Source organism: Agrilus planipennis, unplaced genomic scaffold (genome assembly GCF_000699045.2).
Source record: "Agrilus planipennis isolate EAB-ADULT unplaced genomic scaffold, Apla_2.0 scaffold71, whole genome shotgun sequence".
NCBI classification, from domain to species: domain Eukaryota; kingdom Metazoa; phylum Arthropoda; class Insecta; order Coleoptera; family Buprestidae; genus Agrilus; species Agrilus planipennis.
The window spans coordinates 1,086,672-1,106,412 of NW_020439007.1; the positions used below are offsets into that span (position 1 = coordinate 1,086,672).

At 31.5% G+C, this 19,741-nt stretch overlaps 4 protein-coding genes across 8 annotated transcripts in view; 1 reads left to right on the forward strand and 3 right to left on the reverse strand.

The window, feature by feature from the left end:
- LOC108732581 overlaps positions 1-13,501 on the reverse strand; it is a 36,727-nt gene extending 23,226 nt beyond the window's left edge. The window contains exon 1 of one of the 3 annotated variants that reach the window (XM_018463450.2): positions 13,149-13,501. The gene's annotated coding sequence lies outside the window, so the exon portion shown is untranslated. Of the gene's footprint in view, positions 1-3,537; positions 3,860-12,311; positions 12,440-13,148 lie in introns of those variants that run through there. The other 2 variants (XM_018463449.2, XM_018463451.2) reach the window with 2 other exon arrangements.
- Positions 13,502-15,234: 1,733 nt separating this feature from the next.
- On the reverse strand, positions 15,235-16,927 carry LOC108732584 (hydroxyacylglutathione hydrolase, mitochondrial). The gene is made up of 6 exons (XM_018463455.2): positions 16,611-16,927; positions 16,400-16,515; positions 16,220-16,341; positions 15,904-16,127; positions 15,570-15,802; positions 15,235-15,513 (listed from the first exon to the last, which is right to left on the reverse strand). The coding sequence occupies exons 1-6, from the start codon at positions 16,678-16,680 to the stop codon at positions 15,370-15,372; spliced, it is 909 nt and encodes a 302-aa protein (XP_018318957.1). The 5' UTR covers positions 16,681-16,927; the 3' UTR covers positions 15,235-15,369.
- Positions 16,928-17,186: 259 nt separating this feature from the next.
- LOC108732586 (non-histone protein 10) lies at positions 17,187-18,234 on the forward strand. Of its 2 annotated transcripts, XM_018463458.2 has the most exons (4): positions 17,212-17,276; positions 17,335-17,550; positions 17,613-17,788; positions 17,848-18,234. In XM_018463458.2, exons 2-4 carry the CDS (start codon positions 17,414-17,416, stop codon positions 18,174-18,176), a joined length of 642 nt encoding a protein of 213 aa, XP_018318960.1. In that variant the 5' UTR covers positions 17,212-17,276; positions 17,335-17,413; the 3' UTR covers positions 18,177-18,234. The 2 variants fall into 2 exon arrangements, with proteins under 2 accessions (XP_018318959.1, XP_018318960.1); XM_018463457.2 differs by having other exon boundaries at positions 17,187-17,550.
- LOC108732585 (hydroxyacylglutathione hydrolase, mitochondrial-like) overlaps positions 18,194-19,741 on the reverse strand; it is an 8,427-nt gene continuing 6,879 nt past the window's right edge. For both annotated transcript variants that reach the window (XM_025976077.1, XM_025976076.1), the window contains exons 2-6: positions 19,559-19,645; positions 19,376-19,497; positions 19,068-19,291; positions 18,688-18,920; positions 18,194-18,553 (exon numbers count right to left, since the gene is read on the reverse strand). In XM_025976077.1, coding sequence (XP_025831862.1) covers positions 18,410-18,553; positions 18,688-18,920; positions 19,068-19,291; positions 19,376-19,497; positions 19,559-19,606 — 771 coding nt within the window. In that variant the 5' untranslated portion in view covers positions 19,607-19,645 and the 3' untranslated portion in view covers positions 18,194-18,409. The remainder of the gene's footprint in view (positions 18,554-18,687; positions 18,921-19,067; positions 19,292-19,375; positions 19,498-19,558; positions 19,646-19,741) is intronic.

The following is a 19,741-nucleotide window of genomic DNA, read 5'->3' on the forward strand; positions in this document are numbered from 1 at the left end:
ATACATATATAAAAAATATCAGTGCAAAAAAAGAAATATAAATATAAATTATTACGATCTTTTTCGATAATCAAAAATTTCATTTTTTCTTTCAGCAAAAACGAATTGAATGAAAAATTATGTAAAACTGATTCAAAATGCTCGTTGTAGAATAAAATTAACAAAAATCCGAATTACAGTTAGAGAAAAATTCGAATTAGGGAAATTCGAATATATATAAAATAATAGGTATGATGTTTCCGGTTTAATACAGCGGCGCCGCATAGGTATCGATTGAAGTAAGTGGAAAATACAAAATAAACTTTTATAAGTTTTATTTTGAATAGTCTTAAAAATATTTGCTTCCTACTGCATGTGCCTACAAAGTCATCAGTTTAACAAATGAAAACGTATTTATAAGAAGTTAGTCTCGTGATTCTTGGACTATGAGTTGCTTGATTAGATAACAAAAGAACAATACCATACATGTGAACACGGTCAACTATTTAAATGCACCATTTGCAACAATACTACGTATTACAGATTAAACAGTTGCAGAAAATTAAATTACCTATTATAGCAAATAAACAATTGGATTTCTACTTCATAAAATTGCAAATGTATGAGGCACAATGAACAATAAATTGCATTTTCATTGCTCTCAGGTAACATGAAAACAAATGAAAAATTCATAAATTTAGAACAGGACTATCTCGCTTCTGTATAGCATTTTCATCAATTTAGTCCAGTCAAATGAGGGAAATGGGTGAAAGAGTACGTTATAATGGAGAAAATGATTGAAACGCGGGTCAATTTATCGGAAACTTCGTGAGGAACACGAATATGTAAATAAAAACTATTCGCCCAGCATAGAAAATCAGCAAAAACAATTGCAAATTCTATTATCTCGCGAAATATGAAAGATATGGAAAAACGTTTCAATAAAAGTTTTTCACAATGCCATTTTGCAAAAAAAAGTACTGATGACTTTTTTTCATATCTCTCACGCTTCCTTTGTAAATAAACATAATGCAAATGAATGGAAAATTTTATATTACAAACTGATAAATAATTCTGGACTAAATTGTACGATAATTGGCGATCTGGCTTTAACCGGTGTATTCTTATTAAAAATAACAGCGAAACTTACACACTCATCATAAACGACGATTGAACACAATAACGAACAATGATCTGCTTGGTAAACAAAACTTATTGTTGGTAAGTGTACAAAACAACGTCTAACGTTACGTCTTCGCAAGATATAAAACAATACGAATATGAGAAATATTTAATACCTGTATAGATGCATACTACGTGTAAAATTGATAACAAAAGATAAGACTAAACAACTGCTAATATTTCAATTATGAACCAGGTATTCATCACAGCAATTTTTACTATTAACGATAAAATAAAGCATTCGTATTACTTTGAATGCACGACCTGAAATCTCTTCAAAATAAAACCGCAACAATTCGAACGATATGACTCTTTCGGAGTCTTTTCGCCCCTGTCACCTTCGTGTTCAAGTTACATCAATTTTAGCAATAAGCTTTATACACACTACAGTTAAACTCTATCTATCAAATTAATGTCATCAATCAACATTTACTACGTTAGAGGCAATTACGTAAATAGGCATTTTGTTTAGATAGTCGATAGTACAACATTCTCAATCTAACTGATTATTAAAGCTTTTAAATAAGAGATACAAGGAATGTCTAGGTTTATTTTCTAAATGTATTTGTAAGACGTTTTCGTTATCACTTATCAGAATATTTAATTAAAAATCAGCAATTTCGACGTGTTCTAGTTGGTAAAAAAGTGTGTGAGTCTAAATGTCTCTATCCCCGTGTATAGTTGGTCACATACATTCAAATGACATGTAGCAACAAAATTTTTGACATATATAGTAGTATAGTACATCATCGAATATTATTAATAATTATTATTAATTCGAACATTTTTAGTGCGTTATTTACATTTATTTTAATAAAAAAACCACAATTAAATAAAAAATGTTCACCACAGAGAAACGGGGTAACAGATGTTGTTATCTAATCGCTCCCATAGGAAGCATTTATTTGCATTTGTATCATTTATTAAAAATTAGATGAAAATTAAATTGAATCCTGATTATTTATTGTAATTATTATCTGTTACAGAGCAATAACTCGCGAACATCCGCAGTAATGGTCGCATTATGCAATAAACTAGGCAATAAAGTTTTGTTAATTAATTTAACAAATTTATTCACGACAACAGCTGATAATAAAGTTCAATGACGTTGAAAACATATACACATTGCATGTGTACGTACACACATACGGCACACCACTGTCTGTGACCATTACATCTTGAATAAACCAACGGCTATTTTATTAATAAAATCAACAACAACACAATAAAAAACAAGCAAATTTTCCATTGTTCGGAATTTAAAATTAAATTCTGGCATCGAGGAAGTAGCAAACTTGATGCTAAATATTTGAATGAATAAATTAATTGCGTAACTGTAAACAAAAGAAACAAAACACTGGAGAAATTCGCGCCGAGGGTTTTGTACCTTGCAAAAACACTATATAGGAAAGTCAGAAGTAAACAGAGCTTTAGTACTTGTACTTTAAAATGTACTTCTAGGCTTTTCAAGCGCCGAAATTCAAACCCTTATAAACTGCTTCGTAACGAATAATTCGAACGGTTCCATCAAGCTTTTTCAAGGTGTTTGAAGCAATGTCAAAGCGTTAACTGATGTTAAGTAACTAGAATTTCGAAACCCTTTTGTTTTAAAATCTAATTTTGACTTCATATGCTAAAGGACTTCAAGTAACGGTTATAGGCTTATGATTTGGGGCTGTTTTTGTGAAAGTTTTTCCAAGATCGGTTGTAGGTAGAATACTGTCTCAAGATACCTATTCGACTCGATCTTTTTTAAAATTAAAATAAAATAATAATATGTGGTAGTCGTACAATAATTAATTAAGACTTACAGACATAACTCACACACACACTCAGTAAAGTAATCCATTTTCCACTGTCAGAAATTTAAAATAAAAATTTAATTTTAATAAAATTTCCTGGTAAAAAATTGACTTGTCAACCAGAACTGTCTTTTAATGAATATGCATTAGTGATTAATATGTATCAAGACAAAGTCCAAACCCCTAGCTCTAGAGGTCCTACACGATGTAAGTGAGAACTTAAAATTCAAGCCCTACACGGATGAAAATAGGGTGGGGGGTTCCAAAGTTTGATCTATCGATCATGACACAGCTCAAACTATTGATTGAGGAAGTTTGAAATTTTGTATAACGATTCCTAAGACAACACTATCATCCACTATGAAATATGTTTTCAATATACTACCCCTGAAGGGGTGGCGCGAGGGCGGGGGGGTTAAATATTTAATACATATAATAAATGTTTTGATAGTGATGCTGATGAAAATTACGATAATTAGAAAAGAAGTATGTAATCATGAACCTGTTAGCCTAATGTGACATGTACTTAAGCAATTGCATAGACACAAATAAACATGCATTTGTGCATACTTACCAAAAAATTAAATATTATATAATCCCTACTAAAGACCTTTTCCGTTCGTTCCATCGTGAATAAAAATTCTTCACCTATACACTATCGAAAGTATATTACCATTATCCAAAAACAAAAAAAAAGTGAAATAACCATTAACTGATAACTTTCTATTCTCACAAAAAGACGACAACTATACATAAGTCAGGATTAAGTGCTTACACTTTATAGAAGTCTCTCATTGTTTTAAGAAAATCGTCTAGCACGTAAAACGAAATGGATTTCCGCGTCTGAACATGTCTCACAAAACAAAATAAGACGGACGATCACAGAGACTATCAAATAGAGACTGACAACGAAAAGAAACTAGCAGTAAATTAACGTTTCATTACAATCAACAAGAACTCTAGTACGTTATCAGTGGCGTATCGAAAGGGCAAAGGTTCAATGTTCGGAACACGTAAACTGTATATCAGCGTGTAAAAATGTGTCGGACTACAAAATGAACTCATTCTTGCTACAACAGACAAATAAAATTTTGTCTTTCCCGATAAACCGTTTGGACAAGGTCAAGGAAAAGGAAAATACGATAAAATACGCTCATACATGCACATACACAAAACACTCTTACGTACTGGCGTGTGTCCTTATCTTTGATTGCCGGTTTAAACGATAATCCATACAATTTCCCAAAATAATGAAAGAATACATAATTAGAAATGAAATGGTTTGCTACTGGCGCATTGTGGTGCAAAGTCGGAAGATAGGGTTCATCCTCCTTTTAGGAATCGTCAAAGTAGACAGGGAAGAGACACGATATTTAAAAAAAAACTTTATCAATTCAATTTTAATTGTTACAAAAAGTACCTAAGTACTCATTATAAGTACTAATCAGTAATGACATAAAACGTATTGCCCGATACAATTCTAATCGTAAAAGTAAGCATGAAATAGTAATAAAAGCAAGTGGAATTTTGCAATCGGAAGATAAAACAGGAATAGACACAGGCTAAAGATTTCATAAAGATATTTAGAACGCAAAGTAAAGTAAAAACTCCACTTCATTTAATAAAAAGATATGTCAGCTGATAACACACAGCCATCACTTTATTAAAATTGTTACGAAAGGAGTGAAATGACATGATAAATGTTTATACATACTCAAATTGTGAGATAGAACTTTTTAAAAATTACAATTATAATAATAAACTAACACGTGGCATAAAGTTGGGTTATGTCTAAGGCAACGTTGTCAAATATTATATAAGTTATATTTCTATATATATATTTTGTTTAAATTTACCACAAGCTACATAAAAATTTGTTGATTTAGCAATACCTGTGACGATATATATTGGACTTGAGTTTTATTTCTGTACAATACTAAAACATTAGAATAAATTATTTATCTGTTGCGGCAAATGATGTAACAAAACTGGGCAACGCTATTTTCGAGAAAAAACAAATCAGTTCATGTTTTATAGTTTTTGTCACATTAGCGAAGCGTGGTTCTTTATCTTACCAAAGGCGTAACTAACAAAAACATAAGTTATACAAAAATATGGTGTCCACCCAGAAAAAAAATCTAAAGGATATATACTTACACTTATATATAGGTAATATGAATTTGTTATGTTATAAAAAATTTAAATTATTTAAACATTTCCTTGACAATATCCGGTATTTTTATTACTTGGAATACATGTGGCAGATATTGACAAAACAGTATTGTACGAAAATAAATGAAAGTAAAACAACAATACTGGTATACAAGGGAAGAAAAAGTGACGAAAGAGCGAATGTAAAGATACGAGACGAAAGGTTAGAAGAAGTGGTTGATTTTTGGTACCTAGGATGTCAGATAAGTCAGGACGGAAGAAGTAGTAGGGATATAAAGCAGAGGATAGCGCAGGCTCGAGTCGCTTTCAATAAAAAGAAGTCACTTCTATGCACGGTTAATTTAAAAATTCCAAAAAGAATGTTAAACGTGTATGTTTGGGTGCGGCGCTGTACGGGTGCGAAACATCGACGGAACAAACGCTTCTAGTTCCAAATGTAGTGTTACCGGCGAATGATGATGATACTGTGGATAAAGAACGTCAGAAATGGAGATGTACGAGAAAGAATAAGACAACGGAGGACTGTATGGAAGTTAATAAAAACCAGGCAAGATAGGTTGGTAGGACACCTTCTCAGACATGAAGGTCTAGTCAGAGACATATTAGAGGCAGAAACGGATGTTAGGATGGGTAGAGGTAGATCTAGATTAGATTACTGTTCGCAAATAGTTAAGAATGTGGTATGTTCTAGTTTTAGGGAAATGCAAAGATTAGCTCAGGAAAGAAAGGAGTAGAGGTGCGTGCCCAACCAGTCTTAGGATTGACGACCTTTTGATAATACATGTGGAATACATGATACATGCAAACATGCACAGATAGATAGATGCGGATTACAATACAGCATATTACGTAAGGGAAGGTTTAAAATCTATCATCATTTGTATAGGTATAAGTGCAATGTATATAATTAATGTCTACGTGTGTAAATGAAAAACATAAATCGTACAAATGAAGTGTTAATAATCTAATGATGTAAAAGAATTATTGCTAATTACATGACCTTCTGCTATATTACATTCATACGTCCAAAGTGTGTACCCACACACAGGTATTAAGGCAAAATTTATATAACAGGAATAAAAATGCATAATAATTTGGTAAATCAGAGGAATCTGTCGCTTCCACCACATTTATCTTAAAATCTGAAGATACAGATTTACCTAGGTATACATGCCCTTTGATGGTTGCATGTAAGTAAAACGCAATACGTTTAGTATTTTTTTTAGTTATTAACTCGCCACTAATGTAAAGATAACGTGTTATAAAATTGGAACGGTTTTCAATTTAGTACCAAAAATTGTACCGATTAAAAGTTCATTTATAATTACGTGGTCGAGTGTTAAAGATTACATAATAACGAACGACCCAAGTTGCCCCCATTAGCACAACAAACAAACATGAAAACTAGAACGCACGCTCTAACCGAACAGAGATTATCTGGCGCCAAACTAAGCCCATAAAACATCCGCAAAGCCTTTCAACGGGGATGAAATATTAGAGCACCCTCTGACCGCTCTAATTCTAGAAAACAAACAAAAATTAAGCCGCTATCAACGAAGACAACTTTTACGTTAATGTTATATAAAGTCGGTTAATACAGATAGCTTTTGCCATCAAGATGGGCCACTTTTAATTAGGCGTCTACCATAATAAATTATCATTTATACCATCCTGATGCAATAAAATATCAGCGGGGTAATTAAGAGAGAACCTAAGCTATACTTCGTTTACTTTCTGTAGCGATGTGACCTTCAATTTGACCGACCCAAAGTAGAAAAGAACAACATTAGGCCAGAAAAGAAAGGAGACAACTCTCGGCCAAACTCTTAACCGGTGAGGAGCGTATAATCCGTACAGTACTGCACGGAAAAATTGACCATTTATCCACTACAATTGCATTGCTCAAATGTGCTGTTATTGGTACCATTTACTACTGAAAATATCAACGAGATGTTTATTTATATTTGAAGACATATGAAAGGCTTTAACGCTTGTTTTCGACCCGCACTACTATTCATGATTTAACAAAACTTTTGGCAGGTACTGTATGAAAAAGTATGTTCAATGAACAAGACTCGACAGTATAATAGGCTTTTTTCCCCCTACCTACGATTTTGCCAGCACGCATCCAAGACATTGGAAGGGGCACATCGCTAGAGAAACTAAATAAAGTATAATTAAGTACAGAACATCATCAATGAACGGCAAGATCTTTGAAAAATCCAAATAAATAATAAAACGGAGAAAATTTACACTAGAGAACGAAATTCTAGTACCTACACACAATTAAATGTAAAAAAATATTGATTAGAAAAGTCGAAGAAAAACAATGAATAATCAAATTGTAAGAGCAACACAGAATTTGATAACAAACACAAGTACTTTGTAAGTCCATTTTTAATACTTATGTATTGTTAATTTAAAAAAATCAAAACCAGCAGTCGCTTATTGTTAACAGAAGCCGTTTAAAGTTTATAACATTTCAATTTTCAATTACATCAACCACTTCAACAATACAGGTCAAACGCTCAATAATGCTAATAGAACAAGTGGAAAATTCCAAGTGAAAGTGGCAAAAAGTGCCATTAGAATCTAAATCTACGATTACAATTCGTATAGTGGGAAACTTATAAACCAGCTGGAACCGCGCAAGTTAAATTTACAATCCTATCCTGAGCCAACGTTAAATTATTTTTAGTTTACTGTATACACACACATACATATCACTGATTTAGAACTGTAGTTTTTTTGCGATGTCAGTTTTTGTAGCGCACTCATTACATTATCGATTAATTATACTCATGCATGGAAATTTACATCTCCAATAGTAATAATAATACAATTACATAATTTATTATTTGTCGAATCATACGTGGATTGCCTTGTAGACGTTTTATTATATAATATGAGTATGTACTTTAAACATGATAACAGAATAACTAATTGCGAACAACTACTTTTAATAAAATAATTAAGTTTTTTATATACAAACATATAAAGTAAGTACATTATTTATCTTTGAAGAGTTTTGGGAGTTATTACGTGAAAAAGGTCACTTTCCACAAGAAAAATTAAGTAACAAATTGTACGAGATCATCAGCTTTTAGAAGCTAAAAAGACGATAAACTTAATCAATTTTCTAACCGTCAAAAACATGCCCTTTTAAAAACATTATATTTTTTTATTTTTCACCTGATTCATCTGAGTAGTAGGGATATAAAGCACAGAATAGCCGAGGGTCGAGTCGTTCAAATAAAAGATGTCACTTCTATGCTCGCGAACGGTTAATTTAGAAATTCGAAAAAGATTGTTAAAGGTGTATGTTTGGAGCGCGGCGCTGTACGGGTGCGAAGCACGGACGGTAGGCGCGACGAAAAAAGAAAAGTTTGAAGCGTTCAAAATGTGGTATTACCGGCGAATGAGGAGGATACCGTGGATATAGAAGGCTAGAAATGAAGAGATATTACAACGAATAGAACAGTTAATAAAAAATAGACGAGATAGGTTGGTAGGACACCTTCCCAGGCATGAAGGTCTAGCCAGAGACATATCAGAGGCAGAATGGGGAGTTAATAGGGGTAGAGGTAGACCTAGATTAGATTACTGTTCGCAAATAGTTAAGGATGTGGGTTGTTCTAGTTTTAGGGAAATGCGAAGATTAGCTCAGGATAGGAAAGAGTGAAAGTGCGTATCTGACCAGTCTTAGGACTGACGACCTTATGTTGATGACCTGATTTTTATCATTTAGGGCCTATTTTGTTTCACGTATCAATTTTCAACAGCTTCACCAAATAAAATTTTGCTGATATGTCTCGTACAATAAGTTATTTACAATTTCTTGTTTTAAACCAACTTTTTTCACACCTTAATTCCACAAATCCCCTCAAAAATATGGATCTGAAATGACAGCGCAGTTTATACGTTCCCGTTTACAAGCACCCCTTTCTAACTTCGAGGAAAACAGTGGCGCGCGCCCATATCGATTTCAGGCCGACATCGGTCGCGATTCAAGGTCAATAGCGTATGAAAACCCCGACAAACCGTACTGTACACGCAACACGCGTCGCGACATTCAAGACGCCAAAACGGAAAAAACACAGCGATTATGCTGGGGGTTGATCGACGATAATAATGATTAGTAACGAGGATGAAACGTTTTATTTTTGTGCAGAACGTTTTCATTAATTTAAATAAAACGTTGGTTTAAGATGGATCATTTATACATTGTCTACCTTAGGGGTGAGGGAGGGGGTAAAGCGCCGTTTAGGGTCGGGAAAATTAATTTTAATTAAAAAGATGCGAAGTGGCAAACACAGCGACGATAAATTACTACTTATACAATATTTCTTTTATGCTTAAGTGGGCCATATCATACCGTGTGTTGTTTCCAGACACGCGGAAATATGAACATTTATCGGTCTATTATAAAGTCGAAAATGTAAGGGCCGAAATGTGTGGGCTTTTATGCAGCTGTCACACAAGGACACACGGTACAATATAGGGTACTTTCGCCCCAAGTTGCAATTTCATTTCTGCTGAAAGTTGATATATTCGTCCGTCTCTAGGAAGCCGAAAACACTTTATTTAAAATAAGACGAAGACGCACAACAAACCGAAACTTGCAAATAGACAATTTCACATCGTGTGTTAGCTATCACCCCAACTGAAGAGACGCGAATGTTCGAACCTTCGCGGGTCTGTAAGCGACACACGCTATAATTTAGGCCAGTTTCGCCCAATGGTACGTAATCTACCATTTCGTCCAATTTCTGCTGAAAGTTCCAACATTCGTCCCTCCATGTGAAGACAAAAAAACTATATTTACATTTGAAACAAAAACGCACAATATTTTCTAATCGATTATTATGCCAGTAAGAACGGCGAAAATTCTATTATCTGATTATTTCAAAAACTATCTTTCAGAAATTCAATTTATTTTGATTTATTTTACGGTAAAATGTCTGACTGGTTTTAATAAGAGGAAAATTCAATTTAATAATAGAAAGGAAAAGGACAATTATGCAACTAAGTTTTTCAAATTGAAAGAAATTGCGTTTTTAACCAACAATACTTTTAATAATAAGAAAATACACCTAACAAGTAAAACGTTTTCTTTCGTTTCCTTTTAACAACAAGATAATAAACATAAAACGCATTTGGCATACAGTGCGGTCTTTACATTCAATTAACAGCCAACTTATTTAACTTGTAATCGCTGATGGCTACAAACAATTATCATTAATAATCGTGGTAAACTATTTGTAGACTATAAGTATTTTTAATCACTAGAAATACAACGTACTACGTTGTGTAGATATCGCAACCATTTACGAATAATTCCCTAGTTTCAATTCGATTATTGGGTTAGGGTAAAAGGAGTGCGGTATTAAAGTAAAGACAAGATAAGAAATGAGACAACAATATAAGACAGGATTATAAAAACAGGATAATATACAAAAAATATGTTTAAGTATGGCTTCATGGTACCGACCCCAAAAATACCCTGTGTTCACTAGTATTCTACCTTTTTCTATGCTATTTTATTAATAAAATTAACAACAACAGAATAAAAAACAAGCAAATTTTCCATTGTTCGGAATTCAAAATTAAATTCTGGCATCGAGGAAGTAGCAAACTTGATGCTAAATATTTGAATGAATAAATTAATTGCGTAACTGTAAACAAAAGAAACAAAACACTGGAGAAATTCGCGCCGAGGGTTTTGTACCTTGCAAAAACACTATATAGGAAAGTCAGAAGTAAACAGAGCTTTAGTACTTGTACTTTAAAATGTACTTCTAGGCTTTTCAAGCGCCGAAATTCAAACCCTTATAAACTGCTTCGTAACGAATAATTCGAACGGTTCCATCAAGCTTTTTCAAGGTGTTTGAAGCAATGTCAAAGCGTTAACTGATGTTAAGTAACTAGAATTTCGAAACCCTTTTGTTTTAAAATCTAATTTTGACTTCATATGCTAAAGGACTTCAAGTAACGGTTATAGGCTTATGATTTGGGGCTGTTTTTGTGAAAGTTTTTCCAAGATCGGTTGTAGGTAGAATACTGTCTCAAGATACCTATTCGACTCGATCTTTTTTAAAATTAAAATAAAATAATAATATGTGGTAGTCGTACAATAATTAATTAAGACTTACAGACATAACTCACACACACACTCAGTAAAGTAATCCATTTTCCACTGTCAGAAATTTAAAATAAAAATTTAATTTTAATAAAATTTCTGGNTTTAATGTTTTGTATCCCTAGAAACTTTATAAATATATACAACACGTCCAGAAAACCTAATCCTTTGACAATTCAGTGCTAAAATAATGTTTCGCAGTTTTCAAAACATCTGCATTTTTGTTGTAATTTTGACAAAATAACACTTATTAAATTAAGGAAATATACCTACATACATATATTTTTCAAATTCTAATGAGATTGTAGGTAATTTAGCTTTTATTTCTTCAGAGATATAATATCTATTCGGACAATGTTGTTTCTTTCGTTTTATTGCAACCGCATTGCGCATCTATGTTTATAATAAAAAAAAAACTACTCGACCTTGCAGTTTTTACTGAACATACACAATTTTCTCAGAATTTCAGCATTCATACATCATTTAATTGTACCAACAAATGGTAAAAATCAATTTCTTGCGTCTATCAGTTCGCAGAATTTTTCTGTATAGATATTTAAATTTAACACCGGGTTATTGTAATTAAAATCACCAGCTAATAGTTGGAATGTTATCTATAACTATATACACAACAAACATTTATAAATACATAGATACAGGTACCTATAACAATAAATTATTATAAGCTGCAAAATTCCTTAAACTCAAAAAAAAGCTATTCGTTATAATTTTTTCAATGCCAATGTACTACCTAAGCACTTAAAATAAATATATTTGTTTCTGTATCAAAGTTTACGTTAAATTTGAATGTTTGCGTTTTATAAATACTTTTTTTTTTCAATAGTTTAGAATCAATATATTTTGTTAAAACGAAAAGATGAAAGTTCTAGAACGTGAAACATGCTTCCCTCTTCCCATTGAGGCCTCAGCGGCAAAGTTTTTTATTTTCTTAATAAAGTTATGCGTATAATTCGACAAAAATATTTAAAGGTCGCTCCTAAAAATATAACGACACCACTAATAATAAGAACACTCACCCAAATTACTACATACGTAAAAAAAACGTTAAAGATGCTTAGATAATGTTGCAAATTTTAAACAACACAGGGTAAGTAGCATAAAAGAATAACTTTTTTGTTATGGGCTCAGATAGGTATATTATTGACATCGAAATGTGTACAGTCTGTGTAAATTTTGGCATGAATTTCCAGACGCAAACAAAATTGGTATATTTCCAAAATATTGCAGCAGCCAAATAATTCTACATTTGAATTTGCGTTAATAAATATACATGGTGATAAGCACAAACGCACTAACACCCTGTACATGTCCCTAAATAATCATACTTTTCTACCTTGTAAGTACCATAATTATTGCGACCCTTTATAAAATACAAGGTGTTTTAAAGAAGTAGTTAATGAAAATAACAAATTAATTACTTATTAAGTGCATCTTTTTTGTAAACAATTAAAATAAAACAGGTGTATATTTACATATTTGTTCGATTAATTAACTGAAAGTACCCATTAACTTTGTACCATTTTTTAAATTTTAAATATTATTAAATACCTATATATTTACTTGTGAATTCCTTTATTTACTAGCCAATAAATAGTTCCTTTACTTAAAATGATTTCTTTTGAATACCATACAGTTATGAGTATTTTATTTAAATATTGACTTGTAACATCGATTAGGATAATACAACAAGGAATCGGTAACTTTCCACAGTTACAGACAAGACTGGTCCTGTACAGGTAGGTACTACAGGTATAACGCATACATAAATCATTAGTATTTTTAGTAGATACCAATGCAAAGCTTGCAATTAGAAAAGAAAAAGTGTTAATGATATATGATAATGAGGAACTCACATGAAAAACTGCCAAAAACGATGCTAGAAAACGGCCAGCATTTTACCAAACTTTTATTTTCAATCAAGGTTTCTCTCTCGTATGAATATGTTGATTCCTTTATAAATGGTACTTTGGTTCCGATTGAGAACAACGACGATGGATATTATACGCGAATGTTATTAGGTTATTACTAATATATTGTTTACAAAAAAATCGCGAACGTGATAGATACAACGAGACACTCAACGATAACGTCAAAGTTACTAATTTTAACTGAATAACTTATGTAAAGCCAAAAATTATTTTCAGACTGCTGCACAACATAAACACGAGAAGAAGTGTAGGCACTCGTCTATTTATGCGCGAATACGCAAGAAAAGTTGTAGTGCATTGACACAGCGCAAGTCACTAAAATCCAGTGACAACTAAAATGTACATGTTTGACTTGGATATACATTTATTTTAAACAGACAGCCAGACGACTAAAATAAAATAAAATTGATAATCAATTTAATTAAGAAATGAACTGAGGAATAAATAATTTAAAATTAGATTCACAATTATTAAATTACGAAGTTGTTAGTAGGCAACCCATTTAACACAAATAAATTTCCTTAGACTACATGCAAGTTCGGATGTTACAAAATGCGAAGAAAACAAATTTGTAATAATTATTGGAAATATATCCAAAGTTGAACTTAGTATTTAAAAGTTTAATAACGTTAAAAATCATTTTTCTGAAGTCTTTAGACTCCAGTACGCTCGTTTGTTTTTTAATAAATACAAATACCCCTCTGTTCGCTGGGTATATTCGACCAGCTACCCATGAACAAAGTTTGAGGGTCACTGATGTTCTTAATGATTATTTTTATATTACCTCCTACGGATATATGTATATCAAGGGAGGTATATAGCCAGACAACAGTTTACGGAATTTTGTATTTACCTGCTTAAAATACTAACGTAAATACAGTTATGTAGAAAACAAAGTAGACATTCAAACGGTTAATGTAAATAGCAAAATAAATAATATTGATCTAATTCAAAAAAATTAGATAAATTGCGCATTAAAATTGAAAACGAAAGTACATATTTTAAATTACTATTTTTCTTTCCTAAGAAAAAAATACCCAAAATTATTTAAGAATACCCAAAAAATATTTAAAAAATTAGTTTCATAACTATTTTATATGCAGTTGATAATCACTATTTTAAACCGTAACACTCAATATCTCTTTTCTAGAATTTTTCATGCCCTTTTACCTACTTTCATTGTAAGTACTCTATAAAATTGAAATCCTTATCATTACACCTCTTGTTGGATGATTACTTTTTTGAGGGGGAGATCTTTTAAGCTATCTGAACATTGTTAAACTTTGAAGAAAAAAACAATAAACATGATAAAAAACTCTGGAAAACAGGAAAGAGCTTATAACACTTTAAAAAGTTAGTAAAAAACAATTATACAACTTATTAATATCAAGTTTTGGGTACTGTATCGCCATCTATCGAAGTTAATAAAAATGTTACAAGTTATTAATATCGAGTTATGGGGCACCATACCGCCATCTACTAAAGCTAATAAGAATGTTGCAAGTTATTAATATTAAGTTATGAGTACTGTATTGCCATCTACTGGCATTTGCTACTAACTGTAAAAAGTTACTTTAATATCAAGAATTTTAAAGTAACATTAACAAAAATGTATACAGCGTATACAGTAAGATACGCATTTTAAATTAATAAGGGTGATTTTTTAAAATAATCGGTAAAAAAGGAGCAGCAGTTATTAACTGTTGCAGAAAATAATATATAAACAAGTAATCATTTTAAAAATTAGAAAAACTTAAATGTTTCACTCCCACCACATAAAAATGCCAGTGCAAAGCCGGAGGGTATGGTGAAGGAGCCTCGTGGGAATGATTAGTTTGGGACAGATAGATAAGACAAGCGAAGTGAAGATAGAATTGAAATGTTCCTGCCCTGGTATTTGCCTAAGCGATTCAAGGCAAACCACAGTAAAAATTTAGTAGAAAATCCGCTTTAATCCCCTTGCCCATTTGCACAAACAACCGCTTTGTAACCCTTTTAAAAGCAACGAAAATGTGCTTCCATTTAGTTTATTAAAACAAGATTAAACATATAGTACATACATTTACAATCACCTTTTCATATTTTTATAATAAAATAACACATTTAATAAATTTCACGAGTATTTATTTAAGACCTTTACAATTCATTAACCCTTGAAGGAGTCCTTTTCCTTACGTATGGCCGCCATGGTTAGTATGGGATCTTTGGAGTTTGCGTGCTTTTGTACAGAGTTTGTTACAACCCTCATAAATGGATTTATCTGTTTTTCTTCTGCTATTGTGGAAGGAACCTACAATCAAAATTACAAAATCTTTACATTATGACTGTTTTAAAAAACAATCTTACAGTTGGTTCCTCCTTGTTACGTTTCTCAGTTGCCCACTTTATTTTATCAAGAATCTTATCATTGTCTGGTTCAACAGTTTTGGCAAAGTTCAAATTTTGAAGGGTATATTCATGACCACAATAAACCCTCGTATTATCAGGTAAACCCCCCAATTTCTCAACCAATGCTGAGTACATTTGTTCGGCAGTGCCTTCGAAAAAACGACCACAGCCTGCTATGAAAAGAGTATCACCTGAAAAGTAATTACTTAGTGTACAGAAATAAAGTACACTCCTTACATTGATATTAATTAAAAAAAGAAAATAGAAGTAATTTGATACAATTAAATGGCACCTGTAAAGACTGCAGGATAATTATCAGGTGGTGTTAAATAATAACAAATATGACCACTGGTATGACATGGAGTAAACAAGCACTCAACATTAATATTCCCAATCGTAAACTTGTCTCCGTGTTTTACTTGATTGGTCACAGCTGGAATTCTTAAATCTCCGCCAAAAACTTGCAACCCTCTTTTACATTTTTTCACAAGATCTTCATTACCACCAGCATGATCCCTTAAATATTACTAAAACTTATTTTCTCTTCTTCCCAAAGTACAATCAGTGTTGCAATTGCAAATATCTTATATTTATCTAAGATAAATTACCAGTGATGGTGAGTAGTTAGAATTTTGGTGAGATTGACTCCTTCTTCAGTCACTGCTTGAAGAACAGAGTCTGGATCAACAGGGTCAACTATAGCTGCTTCCTTTGTTTTCTCATCGATAATCTAAACATTGCAACTTTAATATGAAAGTAATCACACAACCTTTAATATGTAAACTTACGAGATACATGTAGTTATCAGATAGAGCTGGTAACACTTTTACCTTCATGTTTTGATCTTGAATAATTACAGGAGAACTGTGAGTACCACGGAAACCGTTTTTACGAAAAGCTGATACTGCAGAAAATTAAAGAAGAATAAATAAAACATTAAGTGAAAACATTACAAGTAAAAATGTCATAAATGATTGATAATTGGTTAATTTTACCTACCTTTGAAATAAGCTGCAGTTAATGATGTTACTATCCCGTTCGGAAGATTATTTACAAGCGATCTTAACATTTCATATTACTTGAGGAACTTGATGTAAAAATTCATCAAAATTTAAATATTTTTCTTATTTACACTGCACTAAACAGATATAGGTACTATCGTTAACTACACTGTCTACACAATTGTTACGATAATAAGTTAAATTGTAAAGAACGCTTATTCACAAGAGAAGAAAGTGTAATATATAATTTAAATACTGTTAATTTATTGTAAAATTTCCACTTTACTATCTTTAATGTTTACACTTGTAGATTGTATTAGGCAATGTTGTCAATGTGATGGCGATACAGTTTTTTCTAATCCTTATTTTTTTGTAACATACAAATAATCCAAAGCAATAATTGTCATACCAATAATTAACTAAACATTTTAATATAACTAAATCGTTGGCATGGCATTATTGTTATTTACATATTTACAAAATACATTAGGTTGAAATACCGCACGTTCCAATAAAATTCGCCAAGATATGACAACCTTGTAATGGAGAATGAATGAGTATGAACGTTCAATTGATAATTGTTGTTGGTTGCGAATCGTAAACAAACATAACATTCTAACCTACAAATATAACATTGTTTTTACCTCTTTAAGTTTGTAAAAAGGTAATTAATAATCTAAAAAGCAGCGTAGTTTGGTGGTGTTTAAAACTACTGATTTCAGTAATTTATTGTAAATTAAATGAATCATTAGTAAAACCTTTTTTGTATAATGGAAGTGTTATAATAAGTATTTGGTCAAGATGATGTCAGATGAGTCTGAAAACGATGGAATTTATATAGAAAATAACTATGAAAACGACGTTTATTACAAAAAATATAAACTGCTACTAGACAGGTGTGAAGCAATTCAAAAACAGAATGAAAGACTTGTGTATAGGTAGTTGTATTCTCATTATGTAATAAGTGATTTGTCTAAATTAAGAATTATTTTTGTTACAGAATCCAACAAGTTAAGAAAATTACAAAAAGACGACATGAGCATGTCCAAGTACTAAAAGATCGTTTATATAGGCTCCATGGTGAGAATTGGAAAATCATACCAAACATCGAAATTAAAAAGGAAGAAGATACTGTTTATCACAATCCAAAAGTCAAACAAGAAAAAGTGGATGAATGTCAGTTGTTCATATGAACACCAAAGGATAATTTCTAATAACTTCTTCTCTTATTTTAGTTACAGAAGACAAACATGAAAAACATAAGCCTTTGAAGAAATCTAGTAAACGTAAAAGTACAAAAACCGATAAAGACCCAAATGCCCCAAAAAGGCCCTCCAATCCTTTTTTTCAGTTTTGTCAGGAACAGAGGCAAATTCTCATGGAACAAATAAATTCAGAACTTAAACCTGGTGAAGCAGAACCCACTAAGCAGGAATTAACAAGACAATTGGCTTTAAAGTGGAAATCATTATCAGGAAATGATAAAAAAGTGTATGTTGACATGTATGAACGTTCTAAAGAAAAATATGCTGCTGAAATGTCAGAATATATTATGAAAAAATAATATACATATATTATGACTGTGATTAATTCATTTATTTGTAATTAAAAATGCATAAAACGAGAAATTATTGTTTTTTTACAGGGCATTACATCCAATTTTGTTTGGTCTGAAGAATTTTTTTCATGCTTAATTGTACATTTTTTATTCTTTAATTTTGATGCAGGAATTGTGCGGGGAATTTTTAAAAACAAAATTGGGTGTATTACTGAGTTACTCCAATTAAATTTCTTTTTTTATCCTTTGAACGAATTCTTTTCTTCGCGAATAGTTGCCATCGTCTCTATAGGATTATTTTTTTTAGCATGCTTTTGAACAGATTTTATAATTACTCTCATAAAAGGATTAATGTCCTTCTCTTCAGCAATTGTTGATGGAACCTTTAAAATATACAAGTACTAGGTAATAAAAAAAAAGAGAATTGAAAAAAATTGTGAAAAAAGAAATAAGGAGGAGTTAGGGCAAAAAAGAAGAGAAGTTGCGTCCCTATACAATTAAAAAATCAGAATTTTACCGTTGGTTTTTGCATATTTCGTTTTCCAGTGGCCCATAGTATCTTTTCAACAATTTTTTCATTTTTTGGTTCAACAGTTTTGGCAAAATTTAAATTTTGCAGGGTGTATTCATGACCACAGTAGACTTTAGTATTTTCAGGCAAATTACCCAACTTTTCAATCAATGCAGTGTACATTTGTTGAGCTGTACCTTCTACAAATCGTCCGCATCCTGCTATAAAAAGTGTATCACCTACAATATAAATTGTTAAATAAGTTAGGCAACTTTTTAAGCAGTACTGTACATAAGTGCTGCATACTCTGATTACATATTTCAATAAAATATTTAAAATTTAAAACTTTAAAGCACTTCCTTTGTATTTAATATTAGTATACCTGCCTGTAAAAACTATTGGTTGGTCATCTTCTGAGGTCATAAAATAGCAAATATCACCAACAGTGTGACATGGTGTTGATATGCATTCGATCCTTATGTTACCTACGAAAATTAGGTCCCCGTGCTTAATTTGATCTGTAAGGGCGGGAATTCGAATATCACCACCAAAAACTTTTAACTTTTTCTTGGACAATTTTATAAGCTCTTCGTTGCCGTCAGTGTGATCCCTATTGATTGTTTTTTCACTTAATAAACAGACTTTTCTATTCCGGAAATAGTTTTATCAATCAGTCATATACATATGTACCTACCAATGATAATGAGTTACAAGAATTTTTGTTAAATTAACATTTTCTTCTTCTACAGCTTTAAGTACTGCGTCAGGTTCAACAGGATCTATAACGACTGCATCGTTCGTTTTTTCATCAATAATCTAAATTAAAAGTAATTACTGAATATACACTTAATAATAACTAACTTTAATGAGAACTTACCAGATACATGTAATTGTCTGATAACGCTGGAAGAATTCTTACCTTCATATTTAGATTTCTTTGTGATATTATTGGAAGGATAAAATACTAAAAATGAATTGAATTTAAAAGAAGAAATTATATTATCTACAAGTGTATCTAAGTATTATAAATATATAAGTAAGTTTTAAATATTATTTAGAT

What these genes read in the sequence shown, in the direction of transcription:
- LOC108732586 (XM_018463457.2), top strand. Translation starts at nt 17,414, where the DNA reads ATGATGTCAGATGAGTCTGAAAACGATGGAATTTATATAGAAAATAAC. An exon ending in AATGAAAGACTTGTGTATAG is followed by an intron (nt 17,551 to 17,612) that starts GTAGTTGTATTC and finishes TTTTTGTTACAG; the next exon opens with AATCCAACAAGTTAAGAAAA. An exon ending in ACAAGAAAAAGTGGATGAAT is followed by an intron (nt 17,789 to 17,847) that starts GTCAGTTGTTCA and finishes CTCTTATTTTAG; the next exon opens with TTACAGAAGACAAACATGAA.
- LOC108732584 (XM_018463455.2), bottom strand. Translation starts at nt 16,680, where the DNA reads ATGTTAAGATCGCTTGTAAATAATCTTCCGAACGGGATAGTAACATCA. An exon ending in AACTGCAGCTTATTTCAAAG is followed by an intron (nt 16,516 to 16,610) that starts GTAGGTAAAATT and finishes AATTTTCTGCAG; the next exon opens with TATCAGCTTTTCGTAAAAAC. An exon ending in TTATCCTGCAGTCTTTACAG is followed by an intron (nt 15,803 to 15,903) that starts GTGCCATTTAAT and finishes ATTACTTTTCAG; the next exon opens with GTGATACTCTTTTCATAGCA.